Source organism: Saimiri boliviensis, chromosome 14 (genome assembly GCF_048565385.1).
Source record: "Saimiri boliviensis isolate mSaiBol1 chromosome 14, mSaiBol1.pri, whole genome shotgun sequence".
Lineage (NCBI taxonomy): Eukaryota > Metazoa > Chordata > Mammalia > Primates > Cebidae > Saimiri > Saimiri boliviensis.
In genome coordinates this window covers 8,852,515-8,874,632 of record NC_133462.1, presented here as the reverse complement: position 1 = coordinate 8,874,632, position 22,118 = coordinate 8,852,515, and the positions used below count along the sequence as shown (strand labels likewise).

Genomic DNA, 22,118 nt, shown 5'->3' with positions numbered 1-22,118 from the left:
TGTTGAGTTACTCGCCTGGCCTCTGCAAGCATCGAGTTTGAGAATCATGTGGAATCATGTAATTATCATGAAAATCATGTAGTGTCATGTAATCATCATGGGAATCATGTGAGCGTCACACTGGGAATCCCTACACTCAAGGGAGGTGAAAAGGAAGAGAAAGCCACAAACGAGGCAGGCGTGTAGCAGCCGGGGCGGGAGGAAGGCCAGCGAGGCAGGCGTACCCTGCCAAGGAAAGGGTTTTCCAGAATGAGAGCCTTTCAGCTGTGGCCAGAGCCACTTGTGATGCAGTCAGATGAGATCTGAATAGGGGCTGTTGTGTATGGGACCAGGCAGGTAATTGCTGATTTTTATCAAGAACAATTTCAGGCCGAGCGCGACGGCTCACGCCTATAATCCCAGCACTTTGGGAAGGATCACAGAGACAGGGTTTCACCATGTGGGCTGGACTGGTCCTGAACTCCTAATATCGGGTGATCCTCCTGCCTTGGCCTTGCAAAGTGCTGGGATTACAGGCGTGAACCACTGCACCTGGCCTGAATTTTTTATTTGATTTTAATTTTAGCTTATGAGAATGGACAGAGCCCCATGGATATAAAGAACCCCATGTGGCTATTGTATTGGACGCATAGGCTCTGGACCATTCCTTGAAGACCTTTTAGTTAATTAATTAATTTATTTTATTTTTATATATTTTTTTGAGATGGAGTCTTGCTCTCGTCGCCCAGGCTGGAGTGCAGTGGCACCATCTCAGCTCACTGCATCCTCCACCTCCTGGGTTCAAGTGATTCTCCTGCCTCAGCCTCCCGATTAACTGGGACTATAGGCGTGCACCACCACGCCCGGGTAATTTTTTGTATTTTTAGTAAAGACGGGATTTCACCATGTTAGCCAGGATGGTGTCCATCTCCTGACCTCGTGATCCACCTGCCTCCGCCTCCCAAATTTCTGGGATTAGAGGCGTGAGCCCCCTCACCTGGCTATTTTTGAGATGGAATCTTGCTCTATCACCCACCCAGTCTGGAGTGCAATGGTGTGGTTTCAGCTCACTGCAACCTCCGCCTCCTGGGTTCAAGCGATTCTCCTGCCTCAGCCTCCCAAGTAGCTGGAACTACAGGAGCATGCCACCACACCTGACTAATTTTTGTATTTTTAGTAGAGATGGGGTTTCGCCGTGTTGGCCAGGCTGGTCTTGAACTCCTGACCTCATGATCCACTCGCCTTGGCCTCCCAAAGTGCTGGGATAACAGGCATGAGCCACCACACGCAGCCTATTTTTTATTTTTACTTTTAGTGACATGGTCTTGCTCTGTCACCCAGGTTGGCCTGCAGTGGTGTGATCGTGGCTTACTGCAGCCTTGAACTCCTGAGCTCAAGCGATCCTTCAGCTACTGTCTCCTGAGTAGCTGGAACCACAGGCTTGCACCACCACACCTGGCTAATTTTTAATTTTTTTTTTTTTTTGTAGGGATGGGGTCTTGCTCTTTTGCCCAGGCTGTTCTCAAACTCCTGGGCTCAAGCGATCCTTCTGCCTTGACCTCCCAAAGTGCTGCAATTATGCCCAGCTGTCCTTGAAGTTTTGCTCAGAAGAGCAAACTTCCCGGGAAGTAGCTGCCGGGGAACTGGGAGGTCCGAGGATGGAGCTGAAATAGGCGACAAAGTGGGCAAACTGAGGCATGCCAGGGCCCTGGAGGTAGCTCTCGCTGTGCCCGGACCTGGCCTACGTGTGCTTGGTTCATCCCGCGTGTGGATCGGTCAGCTGCTTTAGTGTCTTTACGGTTTTGGTGAAATCCTTGTAGCACCTCTGCTATCCCTTCTGCAAAATTGCTCTTAAATCCGCTCACACGGTTTGCGTAAATACAGGTCTCACAGGACTCCCCCGATAACTGAACTCCTGGAATCGGGCACAAAAGAAATTAGATACATTTTTCCTCTCTCCCTCTCTCCTTCCCTCCCTCCCTCCCTTCCTTCTCTCTCTTTCTCCCTCTCTTCTTTCTTTCTTTCATTTTTCTTTTCTTTTCTTTCTTTCTTTTTTTTTTTTGAGACGGTTTTGCTTTTTTCACTCAGGCTGGAGTGCAGTGGTGTGATCTCAGCTCACTGCAACCTCTGCCTCCCAGGTTCAAGTGATTCTCCTGCCTCAGCCTCCCGAGTAGCCCTTGAGATGACAGGTGCCCGACACCATACCCAGCTAATTTTTGTATTTGTTAAGTAGAGACAGGATTTCGCCATCACCATGTTGGCAAGGCTGGTCTCGAACTCCTGACCTCAGATCATTCACTCTCCTCTATCTCCCAAAGTGCTGGGATTACAGGCGTGAGCCACCGCACCCGGCCAACTTGTGCATTTTTTTTTAGTCAGGGGAAAGTTTTTTATGTGATCACCATAAATGGAAAACTTCTTCCATTTGCTGGAAAGAGAAAGAAGCCACACAAGCCAAACACAATGAAAAGCAAACAAAGGTGTTTCCCTCCTAGCTAGATGGCTGTTGCCGGCTCAGGTTTTTGAGCCCGAAGCCTGCTTTTCTCCTTAAAAAGAGTAGCAAAGGGTTAGGCATTCAAAAATATTCTGACACCCGGCTCAGCCTCTCTCCTTGACGGTCGTCAGGAGAACTGAAAAAGGAATGACTTTCTTGCTGCGTTATTCAAGGTTATTTAAAGCTGTGTGAAGTTCGCATCGCGTTGCCTCTGGCTGGGACTCTGGCATGCCAGTCTCATTTCAGAAAACTGCGTTCTTTCCCTGGCTCCTCATAGCTCTGTAGAGTAGGCTGCGCTATTATTGTGTTTTCATCAGGAGGAAATCTAGGCTCAGAGAGGTGAAGCCGCTCACCCAGAGTCACACAGCCGCATCTGCCCCTAGCATATGGGCTCTCCCTGAGTTAATCCCTGGATCTTTCTTTCCTTTTCCTTTTCTTTTTTTCTTATACGGAGTCTTGCTCTGTTGCCCAGGCTGGAGTGCAATGGCACAATCTTGGCTTACAGCAACCTCCGCCTCCCGGGTTCAAGCAAGTCTCCTGCCTCGACCTCCTGAGTAGCTGGGATTACAGGCACCTGCCATCACGCCCGGCTAATTTTTGTATTTTTGGTAGATATGGGGTTTCCTCATGTTGGCCAGGCTGGTTTCGAACTCCTGACCTCAGGTGATCCGCCCGCCTCAGCCTCCCAAAGTGCTGGGATTACAGGCGTGAGCCACCGCGCCCAGCCTCGATTTTCCTTTCCATGGTGAGCACCACGTGTGTGGATGGGGGATGGCGAGGACACCCCCGATGGGCGTCTGCCTTTCACTTGAGGCTCTGCAGGTGACAGTGACTGACCTCTTCATGTTCAGACTTTCTGGAGTCACTGGCTTCCTTCTCGTGGGGAAGGGGGACTGTCCTCTGCTCCAGTCTCTCCCTGGGGTGGTCGGAGCCAGGGTCAGGGGCAGAGCGGACTCTGACTGCCTCTGGATATGGAGTCAGTATAGACAGCCCCTCGACAGAAGTATGAACATGCAACAGAATGCTGGGGCGGGGAGGGCAGCCCTGGGTTCACACTCCGCCCTCAAACCCCCAGAGGGACCTTGTGCCAGTGTGGGCGCCCCCGGACCGCCCACCCTGCCGTGGCCACGGAGGATGCCTTCGGGGCAGCCGTGGTGACCGTGTGGGACAGCGATGTGCACACCACGGAGAAGCCCACCGACGCCTACGGAGAGCTGGACTTCCTGGGGGCCACCCGAAGGCACAGCCATGTGAGGCAGCCTGTCTGCGGGCCTGGGTGCTGGAGGGCTGCATGCTCAGGGCTCAGAGTGGAGCCGGGACCCCCAAACGCTGCCCCTCCGCCCACCCTGTCTTTGCTCTCTGTGTCCCCTGCACCCCACCTGTCTTCTCTCCGACGGGATCCCCTTCCTCTCTCGGTCTCTGTGCCTCCTCGTCTCGCTCTCCCCCTGTCTCTGTCCTTCTCTCTCTCCGGGTCTCTGTCCCCCTCTCTCTCTGGGTCTCTGTCCCTCTCTCTCTCTGGGTCTCTGTCCCCCTCTCTCTCTGGGTCTCTGTCCCTCTCTCTCTCTGGGTCTCTGTCCCCCTCTCTCTCTGGGTCTCTGTCCCTCTCTCTCTCTGGGTCTCTGTCCCCCTCTCTCTCTGGGTCTCTGTCCCTCTCTCTCTCTGGGTCTCTGTCCCCCTCTCTCTCTGGGTCTCTGTCCCTCTCTCTCTCTGGGTCTCTGTCCCTCTCTCTCTCTGGGTCTCTGTCCCCCTCTCTCTCAGGGTCTCTGTCCCTCTCTCTCTCTGGGTCTCTGTCCCCCTCTCTCTCTGGGTCTCTGTCCCTCTCTCTCTCTGGGTCTCTGTCCCCCTCTCTCTCTGGGTCTCTGTCCCTCTCTCTCTCTGGGTCTCTGTCCCCCTCTCTCTCTGGGTCTCTGTCCCTCTCTCTCTCTGGGTCTCTGTCCCCCTCTCTCTCTGGGTCTCTGTCCCCCTCTCTCTCTGGGTCTCTGTCCATCTCTCACTAGGTCTCTTTCCCTTTCTGTCTCTGGGTCTCTGTCCCCCTCTCTCTCTGGGTCTCTGTCCATCTCTCTCTGGGTCTCTGTCCCCCTCTCTTTCTCTGGGTTTCTGTCCCTCTCTCTCTGGGTCTCTGTCCCCCTCCCTCTCTGGGCCTCTGTCCCCCTCTCTCTCTGGGTCTCTGTCCCTGTCTCTCTGAGTCTCTGTCCCCTCCCTGTGTCCCCCTTCCCATGTATCCACAGTTTCTCCGGCTTTCTGACCGAACGGATCCAGCTACAGTTTATAGTCTGGTCACACGCACGTGGGGCTTCCGTGCCCCAAACCTGGTGGTGTCAGTGCTGGGGGGATCAGGGGGCCCTGTCCTCCAGACCTGGCTGCAGGACCTGCTGCGTCGTGGGCTGGTGCGGGCTGCCCAGAGCACAGGTGACCGAGTGGGTGGGGCCGTCTCCCAGGCCTCTGTCTGCCTGCCATCTCCCCGCCATGCTGCGGGTCTCCCCCACCCCCCAGTCTCTCTGTGTGTGTCTCTGTCTGACTCTTGGTTTCTCTCCCTCTGTCTCTGCATGTTCCTCGGTGTCTGTAGGGGCCTGGATAGTCACTGGGGGCCTGCACACGGGCATCGGCCGGCATGTTGGCGTGGCTGTGCGTGACCATCAGACGGCCAGCACTGGGGGCACCAAGGTGGTAGCCATGGGTGTGGCCCCCTGGGGTGTGGTCCAGAAAAGAGACATCCTCATCAACCCCAAGGTATGACCCAGGGACTTGGAAAAGGAGGGGCTGGGGCCTGGACTCCCGGGTCTGAGGGAGGAGGGGCTGGGGCCTGGACTCCCGGGTCTGAGGGAGGAGGTGGGGCTTGTGTCTGTCCTTCTGGCCCTGACTCGGAGGCGCGCTGAACTGGCCGTTTTTCCCTTAGGGCTCGTTTCCTGTGCGGTATGATTGGCATCACGACCTGAAGGACGGGGTCCAGTTTCCCCTGGACTACAACTACTCGGCCTTCTTCCTGGTGGACGACGGCACGCACGGCCGTCTAGGGGGCGAGAACCGCTTCCGCTTGCGCTTGGAGTCCTACATCTCCCAGCAGAAGGCGGGCGTGGCGGGTGAGTGGCCTCTGGAGACCCACCGCCCACGACCCATCGCCCATGGCCTGGCGCTCAGGATGCCAGTAGTCTGGTCTGGTCGAAATTTGGGGAATTAAGTGTCTTTCCCCATCATTTTTCAGGCTTTTTTTTTTTTTTTTTTTTTTTTTAAGACAGGGTTTCGCCAGGTGCGGTGGCTCAAGCCTGTAATCCCAGCACTTTGGGAGGCCAAGGTGGGTGGATCACTAGGTCGAGAGATCGAGACCATCCTGGTCAACATGGTGAAACCCCGTCTCTACTAAAAATACAAAAAAATTAGCTGGGCATGGTGGCGCGTGCCTGTAATCCCAGCTACTCAGGAGGCTGAGGCAGGAGAATTGCCTGAACCCAGGAGGCGGAGGTTGCGGTGAGCCGAGATTGCGCCATTGCACTCCAGCCTGGGTAACAAGAGCGAAACTGTCTCAAAAAAAAAGATGGGATTTCACCATGTTGGTCAGGCTGGTCTTGAACTCCTGACCTCAGACGATCCGGCCGCCTTGGCCTCCAAAGTGCTTGGATTATAGGCATGAGCCACCACTCCTGGCCCATTTTTCATGCTTTTACAAACCTCTATGTGTGAGTGAGGTAGCTCACATCCATAATCCCAACACTTTGGGAGGCCAAGGCAGGAGGATTGCTTGAGGCTGGGAATTCAAGACCAGCCTGGTAACAGAGCGAGACCTCATCTCTACCAAAAAAGTAAAAAATAAAAAAAATTACCCAGGGGTGGTGTCATGTGCCTCTAATCCCAGCTACTCAGGAGGCTGAGACAGGAGAATCGCCCGAACCTGGGAGGTAGAAGTTGCAGTGAGCCGAGGTCACGCCATTGTACTCCAGCCTGGGCGACAGATCGAGACTCCATCCCAAACAAACAAACAAACAAACTTTATTTTGGAATCTCTCATGCCTGCAGAAAAATGCGGGAAGGTGGACGAGGGCTTGATGTGTTTTTTTGTTTTTTTTTGTTTTTTTTTTTTTGAGATGGAGTCTTACTCTGTCACTCAGGCTGGAGAGAAATGATGTGATCTTGGCTCACTGCAACCTCTACCTCCAGGGCTCAAGGTATCTTTTCCACCTCAGTCTCCTGAGTACCTGGAACCACAGGTGCCCATCATCATACCACGCCCGGCTAACTTTTTGTATTTTTGGTAGAAGTGGGGTTTTGCCATGTTGCCCAGGCTGGTCTCAAACTCCTGACCTTGTGATCCACCCACCTCGGCCTCCCAAAGGCTGAGATTACAGGCGTGAGCCACCATGCCCGGCAACAAAATGTAAAAAGCTACATTTATATGGTGTCTATTGCTATAAAAAACGGCTACCATTTTTATGGGGTTAGATCTCTGTTTTGTCTCTTTTATAACCTCCTTGGTTGCCTGTCTTAGAAAGGCCCCTCCCACTCCCAGACAAGCGTTCTCTTCAGTCTTCTTTTAATATCTCATAGTTTTATATTTAAACCTCTAATCCATCTGGAAATGATTTTTACATATTTTGAGGTCAGGCATCTATATTTCTTTTCTTTTCTTTTTTTTCTTTTTTCTTTGAGACGGAGTTTCGCTGTTGTTACCCAGGCTGGAGTGCAATGGCGCAATCTCGGCTCACCGCAACCTCCGCCTCCTGGGTTCAGGCAATTCTCCTGCCTCAGCCTCCTGAGTAGCTGGGACTACAGGCACGAGCCCCCATGCCCAGCTAATTTTTTTGTATTTTTAGTAGAGACGGGGTTTCACCATGTTGACCAGGATGGTCTCGATCTCTTGACCTTGTGATCCACCCGCCTCGGCCTCCCAAAGTGCTGGGATTACAGGCTTGAGCCACTGTGCCCGGCCCCTTTTTTCTTTCTTTCTTTTTTTTTTTTTTTTGAGACAGAGTCTGGCTCTTATCCAGGCTGGAGTGCAATGGCATGATCTCAGTTCACTGCAACCTCCACCTCCTGTGTTTGAGCAATTCTCCCCTCTCAGCCTTCCGAGTAGTTGGGATTACAGGTATATGCCACCACGCCCAGCTGATTTTTTGTATTTTTAGTAGAGACGGGGTTTCAATATGTTGGCCAGGATGGTCTCAATCTTCTGACCTCGTGATCCCGCCTGCCTCAGCCTCCCAAAGTGCTGGGATTACAGGCGTGAGCTGCCACGCCCTGCCAGGAGTCTATATTTCTGTTCGTCCAAATGAGAAGCCATTTTCTTTATGACCATTTAGTAAATAAACCATCCTTTCCTAGCTGAATAGAAATTCTTTTTTTTTTTTGAGACGGAATTTCGCTGTTGTTACCCAGGCTGGAGTACAATGGCACGATCTCGGCTCACTGCAACATCCGCCTCCTGGGTTCAAGCAATTCTCCTGCCTCAGCCTCCTGAGTAGCTGGGACTACAGGCACGCACCACCATGCCTAGCTTATTTTTGTATTTTTTGTAGAGACGGGGTTTCACCTTGTTGAGCAGGATGGTTTCGATCTCTCGACCTTGTGATCCACCCGCCTCGGCCTCCCAGAGTGCTGGGATTATGTAGAAATTCTTGCAGTTGTGTATTCAGATCCTTCATCTGCTGAAATCTGTTTCGAAAACTTTTTTAAAAAAATTTCTGTACTTATATATTCCTGTGGCCAAACTATGCTTTGATTCTAGCAGTTTAAAGAGGTTTTCAGGGCAGGTGTGGTGGCTCAGGCCTGTAACCAGCACTTTGGGAGGCCAAGGTGGGTGGGTCACTTGCACTCAGGAATTCAAGATCAGCCTGGCAACATAGCGAAACCCCATCTCTACAAAAAATAAATAGCCAGGCATTTGGGCACATGACTGTAGTCCCAGCTTCTGGGGAGGCTGAGATGGGAGGATCGCTTGAATTCAGGAGGTCCAGGCTGCAGTGAGCTGAGGCGGCATCACTGCATTCCAGCCTGGGTGACAGAATGAGACCCTGTCTCAAAGATATACATAAATAAATAAATAAAGATGTTTTAATATGGGTTAGTGAAAGCTCCTTCTCACTGTCCTTTCTGAAAAATTTCTTGGCTCTTCTCTGACATTTATTTTTCCATTTGAAGTTGAAAATTATTCTGTTTTATTTAAAATAGGGTAAGCACCTCTAAACGTCCTCTCATACCCCCTCCTTCCCGGGGCTGTATTGAATTAATGTGTTAATTCGTGACAAGTTGACTTACTGTTAGTTTTTCCGCTTATTAGAGTCCCACTCTGTGCCCAGGATGGAGTGCAGTGGCGCAATCACAGCTCACTGCAACTTCTGCCTCCTGGGTTCAAGCGATTCCCCTGCCTCAGCCTCCTGAGTAGCTGGGACTACAGCCACCCTCCACCACTCCTGGCTAATTTTTGTATTTTTAGTAAAGAGTGTTTCACAATGTTGGCCAGGCTGGTCTCCAACTCTTGACCTCAGATGATCACCCCCCTCGGCCTACCAAAGTGCTGGGATTACAGGCGTGAGCCACGAGACCCGGTTTACTTTCTAATTTTAATGGGTATAGAGTTCACATAGTAGTATCTTTATGGTGCAATTGGGCTTTGGTGAATATCTAGATTGTGTTTGGTTAGTCCTTTCTATTCCTATTTCCTTCACTTTCTATTTGAACTTTCACCCCCTCATGCTCCTGGATGGTTAATCAATTACAGGATTGACTTATTCAAGAAACACCTGCCCCATTCAGGGACTCAGGAGTCCAGACCCTCAGCCCCTCCTCCCTTGGGAAGTTAAGCATTACTGTCTTCAAAATCTAGCTCCCTCCTGAAGGAGGGAGGTGGCCAGGTGAGGTGGCTCATAGCTGTAATCCCAGCACTTTGGGAGGCCAAAGTGGGAGGATCCCTTGAGCTCAGGAGTTAGAGACCATTCTGGGCAAGATGGCAAGACCTCTGTCTCTGCCAAAAATTATAAAATCAGCTGGGCATGGTCGTGCCTGCCTGTGTTCCCAGCTGCCTAGGAGGCTGAGATAGGTTGATCAAGACTAGTGAGGTGTGATCGTGCCCCTGCACTCCGGCCTGGGCGATAGAGAGACCCTGTCTCAAAAATTAGGCTGCTGCGGTGGTCCATGCCTGTAATCCCAGCACTTTGGGAGGCCAAGTTGGGAGGATTACTTAAGGCTGGGAGTTTGAGACCGCCCTGGCCAACACAGCAAGACCCCCATTTCTAAAATAAATACATAAGAAAAAGAAATGACAGGCTAGGCGCTGTGGTTTACACCTGTAATCCCAGCACTCTGGGAGGCCAAGCATGGCGGATCACAAGGTCAAGAGATGAAGACCGTCCTGGTCAACATGGTGAAACCCTGTCTCTACTAAAATAGAAAAAATTAGCTGGGTGTAAGCTACTTGGGAAGCTGAGACAGGGGAATCACTTGTAGTCCCAGCTACTTGGGAAGCTGAGACAGGGGAATCACTTAAACCTGGGAGGTGGAGGTTGCGGTGAGCTGAGATCGCACCCCTGCACTCCAGCCTGGGCAACAGAGCGAGACTCTGCCTCAAAAGAAAAGAAAAGAAATGACAATTCCAATAAACAGAGGATTAGGAAAAGGCTGATGTTTGCCCCAGGGACTCCTGGGAAATGTGGTTTTCTCCTATCTCTAGCAAAGGCTGATGGGAGGTAACCAAGCCCCCTTCTCTTCTTGCCTCAGGGACTGGAATTGACATCCCTGTCCTGCTCCTCCTGATTGATGGTGACGAGAAGATGTTGATGGTATAGGGGCCTGGATGCCTGGGTCTAAGAGGGAAGAGGGTGGGGGCCAGGACTCCTGGGTCCTGAGTCTTGGGGAGGGTCTGGGAGTCTGACCCCGGGTAGGGTGAAGAACCTGCCTTCTCTGACATGACTCTCCCCTTTATTCTGTAGCAAATAGAGAATGCCACCCAGGCTCAGCTCCCCTGTCTCCTGGTGGCTGGCTCTGGAGGGGCTGCAGACTGCCTGGCGGAGACCTTGGAAGACACTCTGGCCCCCGGGAGTGGGGGAGCCAGGCAAGGTGAAATCCAAGATCGAATCCGGCGTTTCTTTCCCAAAGGGGACCCTGAGGTCCTGCAGGCCCAGGTAGGACATTAGGGGCTCAACTCTGGATCCTGAGATGGGAGGGAACTCGGGATTTGGGCTGCTGGGTCTGAAGGAAGCGGGGCTGGGGGTTGGACTTCCAGGTTCAGAGAACGTGCTGGGCGCCTAGACTGTTAGGTCCTACAGAGCAATGGCCTCCTCCCTCCCTTTGGACAGGGCCCGCAGGATGGGGATGGGGCCTGGCTAGGGATGCAGAGTTTGCTGTTCCACAGGTGGAGAGGATTATGACCCGGAAGGAGCTCCTGACAGTCTATTCTTCTGAGGATGGGGCTGAGGAATTCGAGACCATAGTGTTGAAGGCCCTCGTGAAGGGTAAAAGTTGTACCCTCCGGCCCTCTCTTTTCTCAGTTCAGCAGCTTCCCCGGCCTGCCTGGGCACTTCATCCACCTGCTCTAATCTGAGGCCTATGGCCCCCTTCCCTCTCTTATGGCTTGACCTTTGGGGCTTTGCATGGTGTTATGTGGGCAGCTTTCCCACATACTTTGATGATGTTTCATTATCCAAGGGGCACATCGAGCTTTCCATCTCTTCACCCACCCATCTTTCCAGTCATCCTTCGTTCCTCCACCCATCTATCCTTTCACCTGTCTATCCACACATACACTGACAATTCCATCCACCCACCCGTCCCTCTATCCATCCATCCATCCATTCTTCCATCCATCCATCTTCTCACCTGTCCATCCACAGATCACTGACAATTCCATCCACCCACCCGTCCATCCATCCATCCATCCATCCATCCATCCATCCGTCCATCCATCCGTCCATCCACCCACCCGTCCATCCATCCATCCATCCATCCGTCCATCCATCCATCCATTCTTCCATCCATCCATCCATCTTCTCACCTATCCATCCACAGATCACTGACAATTCCATCCACCCACCCGTCCATCCATCCATCCATCCGTCCATCCATCCATCCGTCCATCCATCCATCCGTCCGTCCATCCACCCACCCGTCCATCCATCCATCCATCCGTCCATCCATCCATCCGTCTTTTCACCTATCCATCCACAGATCACTGACAATTCCATCCACTCCTTCTAGCCATCCATCTTTCATCCATTTAGCCATCTAAACGCTGGATTCGATCTACCTGTCCATCTTTTCATTCATCCATCCAATGTTCTTCCATCTATGCATCCACCTACCCGTTCTTCCTTTCCTACCTGCCTCTGTGTGAAGCACTCTAGTTAGAATGAACAAAGCACTGTCTCCCAGTGAAGAAGTCCAAATATTTCACTAGGAATGGCAGCCTGAAGGACTGAATGATGAAAACCAAGGCGGGAGCATAATGGAAGAGGCTGGGGTGCGGGGAGGGTCCTTATTTATTTATTTATTTATTTATTTATTTATTGAGACAAGGAGTTGCTCTGTAACCCGGGCTGGAGTGCAGAGGCTGTCATGGGGTTCCTTTACTTATTTATTTATTGAGACAAGCTGTTGCTCTGTAGCCTGGGCTGGAGTGCAGTGGTGTGATCATGGCTCACTGCAGTCTCCACTTCCCAGGCTCAAGTGATCCTCTCACCTCAGCCTCCCGAGTAGCTGGGACCACACCTGCCTGCCGCTACACCTGGCAAATTAAGTTTTTGTTTACAGGCTGTGGTAGGGTAGAAAGAGCAGTTACTTTCGACTTTGGAATCAGACGAAGCTGAATTTAAATACCAGCTTGGGCCGGGCGCAGTGACTCACGCCTGTAATCCCAGCACTTTGGGAAGCTGAGGTGGGTGGATACTTGAGGTCAGGAGTTCGAAACGCCTAGACAACATGCTGAAACCCCATCTCTACTAAAAATATAAAAATTAGCCAGAGTGGCAAGTGCCTGTAATCCTAACTACTCGGGAGGCTGAGGTAGGAGAATTGCTTGAACCTAGGAGGGAGAGGCTGCAGTGGACCCGAGATGGCGCCATTGCACTCCACCCTGGGTGACAGAACGGGACAAAACCCAACAAACAAAAAAACCGGCTTGGCCCCTTCCTTGCTGTGTGGCCTTCAGAAAGTAGCTTCCCCTCTCTGAGCCTCAGTTTCTCTGGAAAATGGGGATAGTATTTTGCAAGAGTGTTGTAAGTCTCCAAGACAAGGTGTAAGTTGTGCCTCCTCCCTGGTGGGGGCTCAAGAAGAGGGAGCTCTTCTTTTTTTTTTTCTGGAGACGGAGTTTCGCTCTTGTTACCCAGGCTGGAGTGCAATGGCGCGATCTTGGCTCACCACAACCTCCGCCTCCTGGGTTCAAGCAATTCTCCTGCCTCAGCCTCCTGAGTAGCTGGGATTACAGGCACGCGCCACCATGCCCAGCTAATTTTTTTGTATTTTTAGTAGAGACGGGGTTTCACCATGTTGACCAGGATGGTCTCGATCTCTTGACCTTGTGATCCACCCGCCTTAGCCTCCCAAAGTGCTGAGATTATAGGCGTGAGCCACCGCACTGGCCGGGAGCTCTTCTTAATATGATTCGGTTTCCTCTGGGGGCACATCCTTCAATATAAGATAACTCTCAGTAGGCGAATCCAATTCACTCTGCGGAGGTTAACCTGGCAGCCTCCTGGGAGAAAATAAGGCAGTTCTGTACGATGTGGTTTGAGGGGGTGGAGTTGTGGGCCCGGCAGAAGTGGAAGTGATCGCAGTTCACTGGGGAAATTCGAGATGGCTGATGGGCTTGGGGATAGCAGAGTTGAATGGACGGAGTTTCAGCAAGAAGGAGGAGGCAAGGTCATGAACGCTTCTTAAGAGTCTAGTGAGGGCTGGGCGCGGTGGCTCAAGCCTGTAATCCTAGCACTTTGGGAGGCCGAGGTGGGTCAGGAGTTCAAGACCAGCCTGGCCATCATGGTGAAACCCCATCTTTGAAAAAAAAAAAAAAAGTCTAGCATAGGCCGGCCCGGCGCTGGGGAGCTGGGGTGCTCTTCTCTCCTTCGTCTCCCTTCCCTGCCTGCAAGGATTTTCACCCCATTTTGCAGCTGAAAACACTGAGGCTCAGAGAGAGGAGAAATGGCTTGCCCAAGGTCGTCAGCTCGTAGCAGGGACCAGGCTTTTCCTGCAAGTCTGTATAATTCTCAAGCCCATTGCAAGGGGCGTGTTGGGAGAGAGGTCAGGGGCTCACAGGGTTGATACGTAGCACTGGCATGAGGGGATTGTTGGTGACAAGGCCAGTGAGGCGGGTGGGTGGGGGGTCCAGGTGACAAATGGTGCCAGATTAAGACAGGATATAAAGCAAGATATTATTATTATTATTTATATATTTTTTGAAGGTGGAGTCTCACTCTGTCACCCAAGGCCGGGGTGCAGTGGTGCGATCTCAGCTCACTGCAACCTCTGCCTCCCGGGTTTAAGCTATTCTCCTGCCTCAGCCTCCCAAGTAGCTGGGACCACAGGTGCATGCCACCACGCCCGGCTAATTTTTTGTATTTTAGTAGAGACAGAGTTTCACCATGTTGCCCAGGCCGAGCTCAGGAGTTCAAGACCAGCCTGGACTTCAGATGGCAGGCAGAGGAGCTAAAGGCTGTCCTTGAGATGCAGCAGAGGGCCAGGGTCAGTTGTGTGGATGAAAAAGACTCTGATGCCGAGCATGGTGGCTCATGCCTATAATCACAGCACTTTGGGAGGCCAAGGAAGGAGGTTTGCTTGAGCCCAGGAGTTTGAGACCAGCCTGGGCTCAAGCAAACCTCCATAGTGAGACCCCATCTCTATAAAAAAATTAGCTGGGTGTGGTACTGTGTGCCTGTAGTACCAGCTACTCAGCAGGCAGAGGCAGGAGGATTGCTTGAGGCTGGGAGGTCTCAAGGCTGAAGTGAGCTGTGCTGGTGCCACTGCACTCCCGCCTGGGTGACAGAGGGAGACCCTGTCTCAAAAAACAAAAACAACAAAAGGCCCTCTGTGAGTTGGTGGGGGCAGACTGGAGAGGAGAGAAGAGGCTGCAGGGATGGTGGTGGTGGGAGGGGGCGAAGCTTGAGCTGCAGCTGGGGCCAGGGGACAGCAGGGGAGGCTCAGCAGAGAGTCAGGAGGGTGGACCTGGGACACGGAGCTTGGGGGCTGATGGCCTGTGATGTGGGGGACGGGAGGGGACAAGGACAGTACCTGGGGGTCTGTCTCATTGACTGGGTGGATGGAGGGGCCTCTCCTGGGATGAGGACATAGGGAAGATGGGTTTGAGGGCTAGACGCTGAGTTGAGTATGGGACATGGTGAGTATGAAGGGATGGGGTGGGGACAGGGTCGGGTGTCCAGGTGACAAATGGTGTCAGATGAAGGCAGGATATAAAGCAATATATTATTATTATTTATATATGTTTTGGAGACGGAGTCTCACTCTGTCACCCAGGCTAGAGTGCAGTGGTGTGATCTTGGCTCACTGCAACCCCCACCTCCCGGGTTCAAGTGATTCTCCTGCCTCAGCCTCCCAAGTAGCTGGGACTACAGGCAGACGCCACCGTGCCTGGCTAATTTTTTGTATTTTAGTAGAGACGGGGTTTCACCATGTTTCCCAGGCTGGTCTCCAACTCCTGAGCTCATGGAATCCACCCACCTCAGCCTCCCAAAGTGCTAGAATTTCAGAGAGCCATCACGCCCAGCCTATAAAGCAAGATATTATAAACTATTTTCTTTCCTTCTTTGGAACCATGGGGAAGGCAGGGGAGCTTCATAGACTCGTAGAAAATCACAGAAAAGCCTGCTCTGAATGGACATCTGGGCTTTGGAGAAGCACATAAAGCCACGTGGTCTTCGCCACGTTTCTGCCTTTCCTGGGGGTTCTGCTTCCTCAGCTACAGCCTTAGAGATGACACTGGCCAGGCTGCAGAGTCAGCGTGGAACTTCTTCCCACAGTTACTATCACTGATCACGGTGCTATGAAGGGGGTGCCACTGTTCCCACTTAATAGTTGAGGAAACCGAGGCTCTCAAGGTTCAATGGCTTGCCTGAAGTCAGTCAGTCAGTGTTGGCGGACAGGGGATTGGAACCCGTGTCTGCCTGCCCCAGAGCCCAGCGCTCATCTCCACTACAGGAGATTATGTCTTCCTGTGCTACCAGTTTTTGGAGCAACTGAAATGAGATGAATTTGTTTTGGAGATAGATTTGGAGCAAGTGAAGGCAGAAGGAAAACCTAACTCCATGTCATAACAGATGCCCTTCAGGACTTTTCATGCCCCGGTTGACTGTACGTGTTTGGATCCCCTAAATAGCTGGATCGAGTTTTTAAAGGTTGCTTGTTCTCGCTTGAGGTTTCAGTGCCCTCCAGGGTCTCTCGGAATCACTTTCATGTTCAGATTTTTTTCCAATCTCATTTTCTGCTGTCGTCGCCTCTTTCCCTTACAACATACCCCGTTTCAGAAATCAGAGTGACTCTCATTTGTCATCGGCTGCTGTGTTTTCTCGTACCCCACCTTGGCTTCTGCTGTTCCTGCTGCTTTGTACGCTCTTTTCCCACCTTAGACACACACCTCCCGATGCTGGTAGTCTTTCAAGGTGCTGCCTCAACACGTCTCCTCCAGGAGCTCTCTTGGGCCACTCTATACCTCTGTGACCGTAGCCTCTTCTGAGCCCTCATCATATTTACCCACCTCTGAGGGCACCATGCACTCTGAGGGTAGTTATATGTTGGGGAGACATATTTCCCCTGATAGAACCAGCTCCTTCAGGGTAGAAACTGTATCCGACTTCTCTCTCCATCCCCTCTACTGCCTGGTCCATAACATACCTCAATAAATACTAAATGAATAAGTGATTCCCTTTCTTTCTTCTTGGGGGCTGTAGCTAGTGGTCTGTGCTCTGGCCCTCAGCCAAATGACTTTATGCCTATGATAACCTGACTGCTTAAAGACCCCCATGCTCTGCCCAGTAGCACCCCCTTTACGCAGAGTTTAAAAGTCAGGCATGCAAAATAGAAATAAAATAAACCTTCATCAGATGTCCCTCCTCCCCTGACTTCTTGACCCTTCTCCCTCTCATCCTTCCAGCCTGTGGAAGCTCAGAGGCCTCAGCTTACCTGGACGAGCTGCGTTTGGCTGTGGCTTGGAACCGTGTGGACATTGCCCAGAGTGAACTCTTTCGGGGGGACATCCAGTGGCGGGTGAGGGGTCAGGGCCTGAGGGTTGGGCATCCTGGCAAAGGGACTGTGCTCTCCTCCCTCCCTGTCTTCTTGGGCACCCCTCCACCCTGCCTTACATTATGGCCTGTCCAGCCTTCCCGTAACTGTCCATCGATCTCTGATTGTCCATCTGACCTCTCCTGTTTCCTCTCTCCCCATCCATCTACTGTCCGTCCATCTATCTATCCACTCTGTATGTCCATCTATCCATCATATTTTCATTCATCCATCTGTTCATCCATCCACCCATCCATTTGTCCATCCATTCATCCATCTGTCCATCCAGCCATCCATCCGTCTATCCATCCATCCATTCATCCATAGTTCCATCCATCCATCCGTCTGTCCATCCATCTGTCCTTTCGTCCATCCATCCATCCATCCATCATCTATCTGTCCATCCATCTGTCTGTCTGTCCATCCATCCGTCTATTCATCTGTCCATCCATCTATCCATCTGTCCATCCATCCATCCATCTGTCCATCCATTCATCTATCCATCCATTCATCCATATTTCCATCCATCCATCCATCTGCCCATCCATCCATCCATATTTCCATCCATCCATCCATCTGTCCATCCATCCATCTGTCCATTCATCCATCTGTCCATCCATCCATCCATCCATCCACCTATCCATCCATCCATCAATTCATTCATCCACCCATCCATCTGTTCCTCATACCCTTGTACCCCTGTCTCTTGTCCTCAACCTTTGAGCTAATCTCTTCCCCCATTCATCCCACCCCTGCCAGTCCTTTCATCTCGAGGCCTCCCTCATGGACGCCCTGCTGAATGACCGGCCCGAGTTCGTGCGCTTGCTCATCTCCCACGGCCTCAGCCTGGGCCACTTCCTGACCCCAACGCGCCTGGCCCAACTCTATAGCGCGGCGCCCCCCAACTCGCTCATCCGCAACCTTTTGGACCAGGCGTCCCACGGCGCAGGCACCAAAGCCCCAGCCCTAAAAGGGGAAGCTGTGGAGCCCCAGCCCCCTGATGTGGGGCACGTGCTGAGGATGCTTCTGGGGAAGATGTGTGCACCGAGCTACCCCGCCGGGGACACCTTGGAACCTCACCCAGGCCAGGACTTCGAGGAGAGTGTAAGGACTGTGCAAAGCTGGAGTGGGGACCCCTGGAGGGACATGGAGCAGGACTACATCAGGGACGGGGCATGGCCAGAGCAGGGGGTGTGGCCAACCAGGGGCAGAGGTGGCAGTGGCCAGTGTTGGGGAGTGGCTAGTCCTCACGACACCTCCTTTTGCTGGTAGATGTGTCTACTCCTGGACAAGGCCCCCTCAAGGCCCTCGCTGGATGCTGGCCTTGGGCAGGCCCACTGGAGTGACCTGCTCCTTTGGGCACTGCTGCTGAACAGGGCACAGATGGCCATGTACTTCTGGGAGAAGGTGAGTGGTGACTTAGTGCTCCCGCATCCCTGTCCTTTAGCCCACTGGATGCCAGTGTTCACCATGCAATTCCCAGACCCCTTACATTACCTGATAGCTGCCCCATCCTCCATCCCTGATAAATGCCTCCAACTGCTTCCTTTTTCTTTCTTTTTTTTTTTTTTTTTTTTTGAAATGGAGTCTTGCTCACTGTCCCCCAGGCTGGAGTGCAGTGGCACAGTCTCGGCTCACTGCAACCTCCACCTCCCGGGTTCGAACGATTCTCCTGCCTCAGCCTCCTGAGTAGCAGGGATTACAGGTGCATGCCTCCATGCCCAGCTAATTTTTGTATTTTTAGTAGAGATGGGGTTTCACCATGTTGGCCAGGCTCATCTTGAACTCCTGACCTTGTGATCCGCCCACCTCGGCCTCCCAAAGTGCTGGGATTACAGGTGTGAGCCACCGTGCTCGGCCTGCTTCCTCTTTCTTTTCTCTCTCTCATATCATGCATTATTTTTAAATTTTTATTTATGTATTTTTTGAGATGGAGTCTCACTCTGTTGCTCAGGCTGGAGTGCACTGGCGTGGTCTTGCCTCACTGCAAGCTCCACCTCCCGGGTTCGAGTGATTCTCCTGCCTCAGCCTTCTGAGTAGCTGGGATTACAGGCGTTCGCCACCACTCCCGGCTAATTTTTGTACTTTTAGTAGAGACGGGCTTTCACCATGTGGGTCAGGCTGGTTTTGAACTCCTGAACGCATTATCTGTCTGCTTCGGCCTCCCAAAGTGCTGGGATTACAGGCGTGAGCCACTGGGCGCAGCCCACCGTGGCTACAGATAGAAGCAGTTTTTCAATACTTAGCCACGCTGTTTACAATTCTGCTTTCGTCTTCACTTTCTGCTTGATCAGAGCCTAAAGTTCAGCTTCAGGTTTTCTCTGGTATTTTCTGAGCATGCCTCGAGCCCTAGTCATGCATCAAGCCTTCTGGATTTCCTGGTACACAAGGAAGCGTTTCAAAGCCCTTATTCCCCCAAGTATTTCCTTTCACGGCCTCTTTCTTCCCAAGCTGCTTAGTATATCTGTTGCTGCCTCTGCTGGGATTTCTTGCCTCAGGTGGCTGTGGTTAATTCATCTGCCTTAAAAGATTTTAATACACACTGCTTCTTCTCTGGGAAAGTCCTAAGGCAGGTGAAGCAAAGTCAAGCCCTTGAGGTCCACACACCACACTTTTTAGGGAGGAAGGTCTGAATTGTGCCCTCTAGTGCCAGCGACCCACACGAGGAATGTGTCTGTCTTCAAGGCTGCCTCTGAGCTGGGGATCTGGGGACTAAGTCGTTAGGTTCAAATGTCACAGTGCCCTCTTACTGAAAGTTAGTAGTTTCTTCATTAAGCATTTTCTTTTCTTTTCTTTTCTCTTTTTTTGAGATGGAGTTTCGCTCTTGTTCCCCAGGCTGGAGTGCAATGGCATGATCTTGGCTCACTGCAACCTCTGCCTCCTGGGTTCAAGAGCTTCTCCTGCCTCAGCCTCCTGAGTAGCTGGAATTATAGGCCTCTACCACCACACCTGGCTAATTTATTTATTTATTTATTTATTTTGAGACGGAGTTTCGCTCTTGTTACCCAGGCTGGAGTGCGATAGCGCGATCTCGGCTCACCGCAACCTCCACCTCCTGGGTTCAGGCAATTCTCCTGCCTCAGCCTCCTGAGTAGCTGGGATTACAGGCACACGCCACCATGGCCAGCTAATTTTTTGTATTTTTTAGTAGAGACGGGGTTTCACCATGTTGACCAGGATGGTCTCGATCTCTTGACCTCGTAATCCACCCGCCTCGGCCTCCCAGAGTGCTGGGATTACAGGCTTGAGCCACCGCGCCGGCTAATTTTTTTATTTTTAGTAGAAACAGGGTTTCATCATGTTGGCCAGGCTGGTCTCAAACTCCTGACCTCAGGTGATCCACCTGCCTTGACCTCCCAGAGTGCTAGGATTACAGGCATGAGCCACCGCGCTGGGCCTCATTAAGCATTTTCTTGTTTTTTTGTAAGTTTTGGATTAGATTCCAAAATTCTAGAAAAGTTGATTCTGGCGGTTTTTGATAGGTATTGATTGCTTTTGTGGAAAGGTAAGGTTTTGAAGTCTTCTACACTGCCAATTTTGGTCACCTCTCCAAGTGCTTTCAAAAACTTTGTTAGAGACAGGGTCTTCCTCAGTCATCCAGGCTGGAGTACAGTGGCACGATCATGGCTCATTGCAGCCTCAACTTCCTGGGCTCATTCTGTCTTCCTACTTCAGCTTCCCCAGTAGCTTGGACTACAGGAGCACACCACCATGCCTGGCTAACTAAAACAAAAAAATTTCTTTTTTTTTGTAGAGATGGAGTCTCACTGTGTTGCCTAGGCTGGTCTTGAATTCCTGGGCTCAAGCAATCCTCTTGCATTTGTAATCGTCCCGTGGGTTCACCTTGCCCACTGCCTAGACAGAGCCGATTTATCAAAACAGGGAAATTGCAGTGGAGAAAGAGTAATTCATGCGGAGTTGGCTGTGCAGGAGACTGGAGTTTTATTACTCAAATTAGTCTCCCTGAGCATTCGGGGATGAGAGCGTTTAAAGCTAATTTGGTGGATAGCGGCTTGGGAAGTGGGGAGTGCTGATTGGTCAGGTTGGAGATGGACTCACAGGAGGTCTCACTGTCTTCTATTCCTGGACAGGATGCAGAACTAGTTGGGCCAGATTACCTGTCTGGGTGTTGTCAGCGGATCCATTGAGTACAGGGTTTGCAAAGTATCTCAAGCACTCATCTTAGGTTTTACAATAGTGATGTTATCCCCAGGAGCAATCTGGGAGGTTCACACTCTTGGAACCAGAGGCTGCATGACCCCTAAACTGTAATTTCTAATCTTATAGCTAATTTATTAGTCCTGCAAAGGCAGACTGGTCCCCAGGCAAGAAGGGGGTCTTTTTGGGAAAGGGCTGTTATCAATCTGTTTCAGAGTCAAAACCAGGAATGGAATTCCTTCCCAAAGTTAGTTCAGGCTACACCTAGGAATGAGCAAGGGCAGCTTAAGGGTTAGAAGCAAGATGGAGTCAATTAGGTCTGATTTCTTCCCCTGTCATAATTTCCTCCGTTATAATTTTTGCAAAGGTGGTTTCACCTCAGCCTCCCATTGTGCTGGGATGACAGTCATGAGCCACTTTGCCCAGCCTCCAACTGGGTCTCCACCTGTCCGTGGCTGCGGGATTTATTCTACCCCCAGCCCAGCCCCTGACTTGTATCCCTGGTCTCTGAGCCACCTCCTGACTTCCGATATTTTCTTTTTTTTTTTTTTTTTTTTTTGAGACGGAGTTTCACTCTTGTTACCCAGGCTGGAGTGCAATGGCACCATCTCGGCTCACCGCAACCTCCGCCTCCTGGGTTCAGGCAATTCTCCTGCCTCAGCCTCCTGAGTAGCTGGGATTACAGGCATGTGCCACCATGCCCAGCTAATTTTTTGTATTTTTAGTAGAGACGGGGTTTCACCATGTTGACCAGGATGGTCTCGATCTCTGGACCTCGTGATCCACCCGCCTCGGCCTCCCAAAGTGCTGGGATTACAGGCTTGAGCCACCGCGCCCGGCCTTGACTTCCGATATTTTCAACTGACATTCAGTTTCTTCCAGATCCATCTCCAAACATGACTTCATCTTTGGCCTCTGATGACTCCAGTTAGCTTCTGACCTCTGGCTCTGTCCCTTCCCTTGACCTCAGGCTTTCTCCCCCTCTGTGACCCCTCTCTGACCCATTCATGCCCTCTTTGTCTCTCCAGGGCTCCAATGCAGTTTCTTCAGCTCTTGGGGCCTGTTTGCTGCTCCGGGTGATGGCACGCCTGGAACCTGATGCTGAGGAGGCGGCACGGAGGAAAGACCTGGCAACCAAGTTTGAGGGGATGGGCGTTGGTGCGTGGGGCATGGTGCCTGGGAGCAGGGATGGCTCCTCACATATCCCTGTGCCATCCCCTTAAATTCCCTTTCCTCTCCCTTCACACCCTCACCCTACTCCTTCCCAACCCTGTCACATAAC

General features: G+C 51.7%; 1 protein-coding gene across 4 annotated transcripts in view; it reads left to right on the top strand.

The window, feature by feature from the left end:
* The window catches only part of TRPM4 (transient receptor potential cation channel subfamily M member 4), a 48,587-nt gene that overhangs the window by 5,010 nt on the left and 21,459 nt on the right, over nt 1-22,118 (top strand). For 2 of the 4 annotated variants that reach the window (XR_012513796.1, XM_003940341.4), the window contains exons 3-13: nt 3,549-3,723; nt 4,702-4,882; nt 5,040-5,203; nt 5,370-5,553; nt 10,178-10,239; nt 10,390-10,581; nt 10,812-10,911; nt 16,551-16,663; nt 17,438-17,782; nt 17,951-18,085; nt 21,865-21,994. Coding sequence is in view for 3 of the 4 variants with exons in the window: in XM_003940341.4 (XP_003940390.3) it covers nt 3,549-3,723; nt 4,702-4,882; nt 5,040-5,203; nt 5,370-5,553; nt 10,178-10,239; nt 10,390-10,581; nt 10,812-10,911; nt 16,551-16,663; nt 17,438-17,782; nt 17,951-18,085; nt 21,865-21,994 (1,781 nt within the window). In the remaining variant the exon portion in view is untranslated. Of the gene's footprint in view, nt 1-3,548; nt 3,724-4,701; nt 4,883-5,039; nt 5,204-5,369; nt 5,554-10,177; nt 10,240-10,389; nt 10,582-10,811; nt 10,912-16,550; nt 16,664-17,437; nt 17,783-17,950; nt 18,086-21,864; nt 21,995-22,118 lie in introns of those variants that run through there. The other 2 variants (XM_074386086.1, XM_074386087.1) reach the window with 2 other exon arrangements.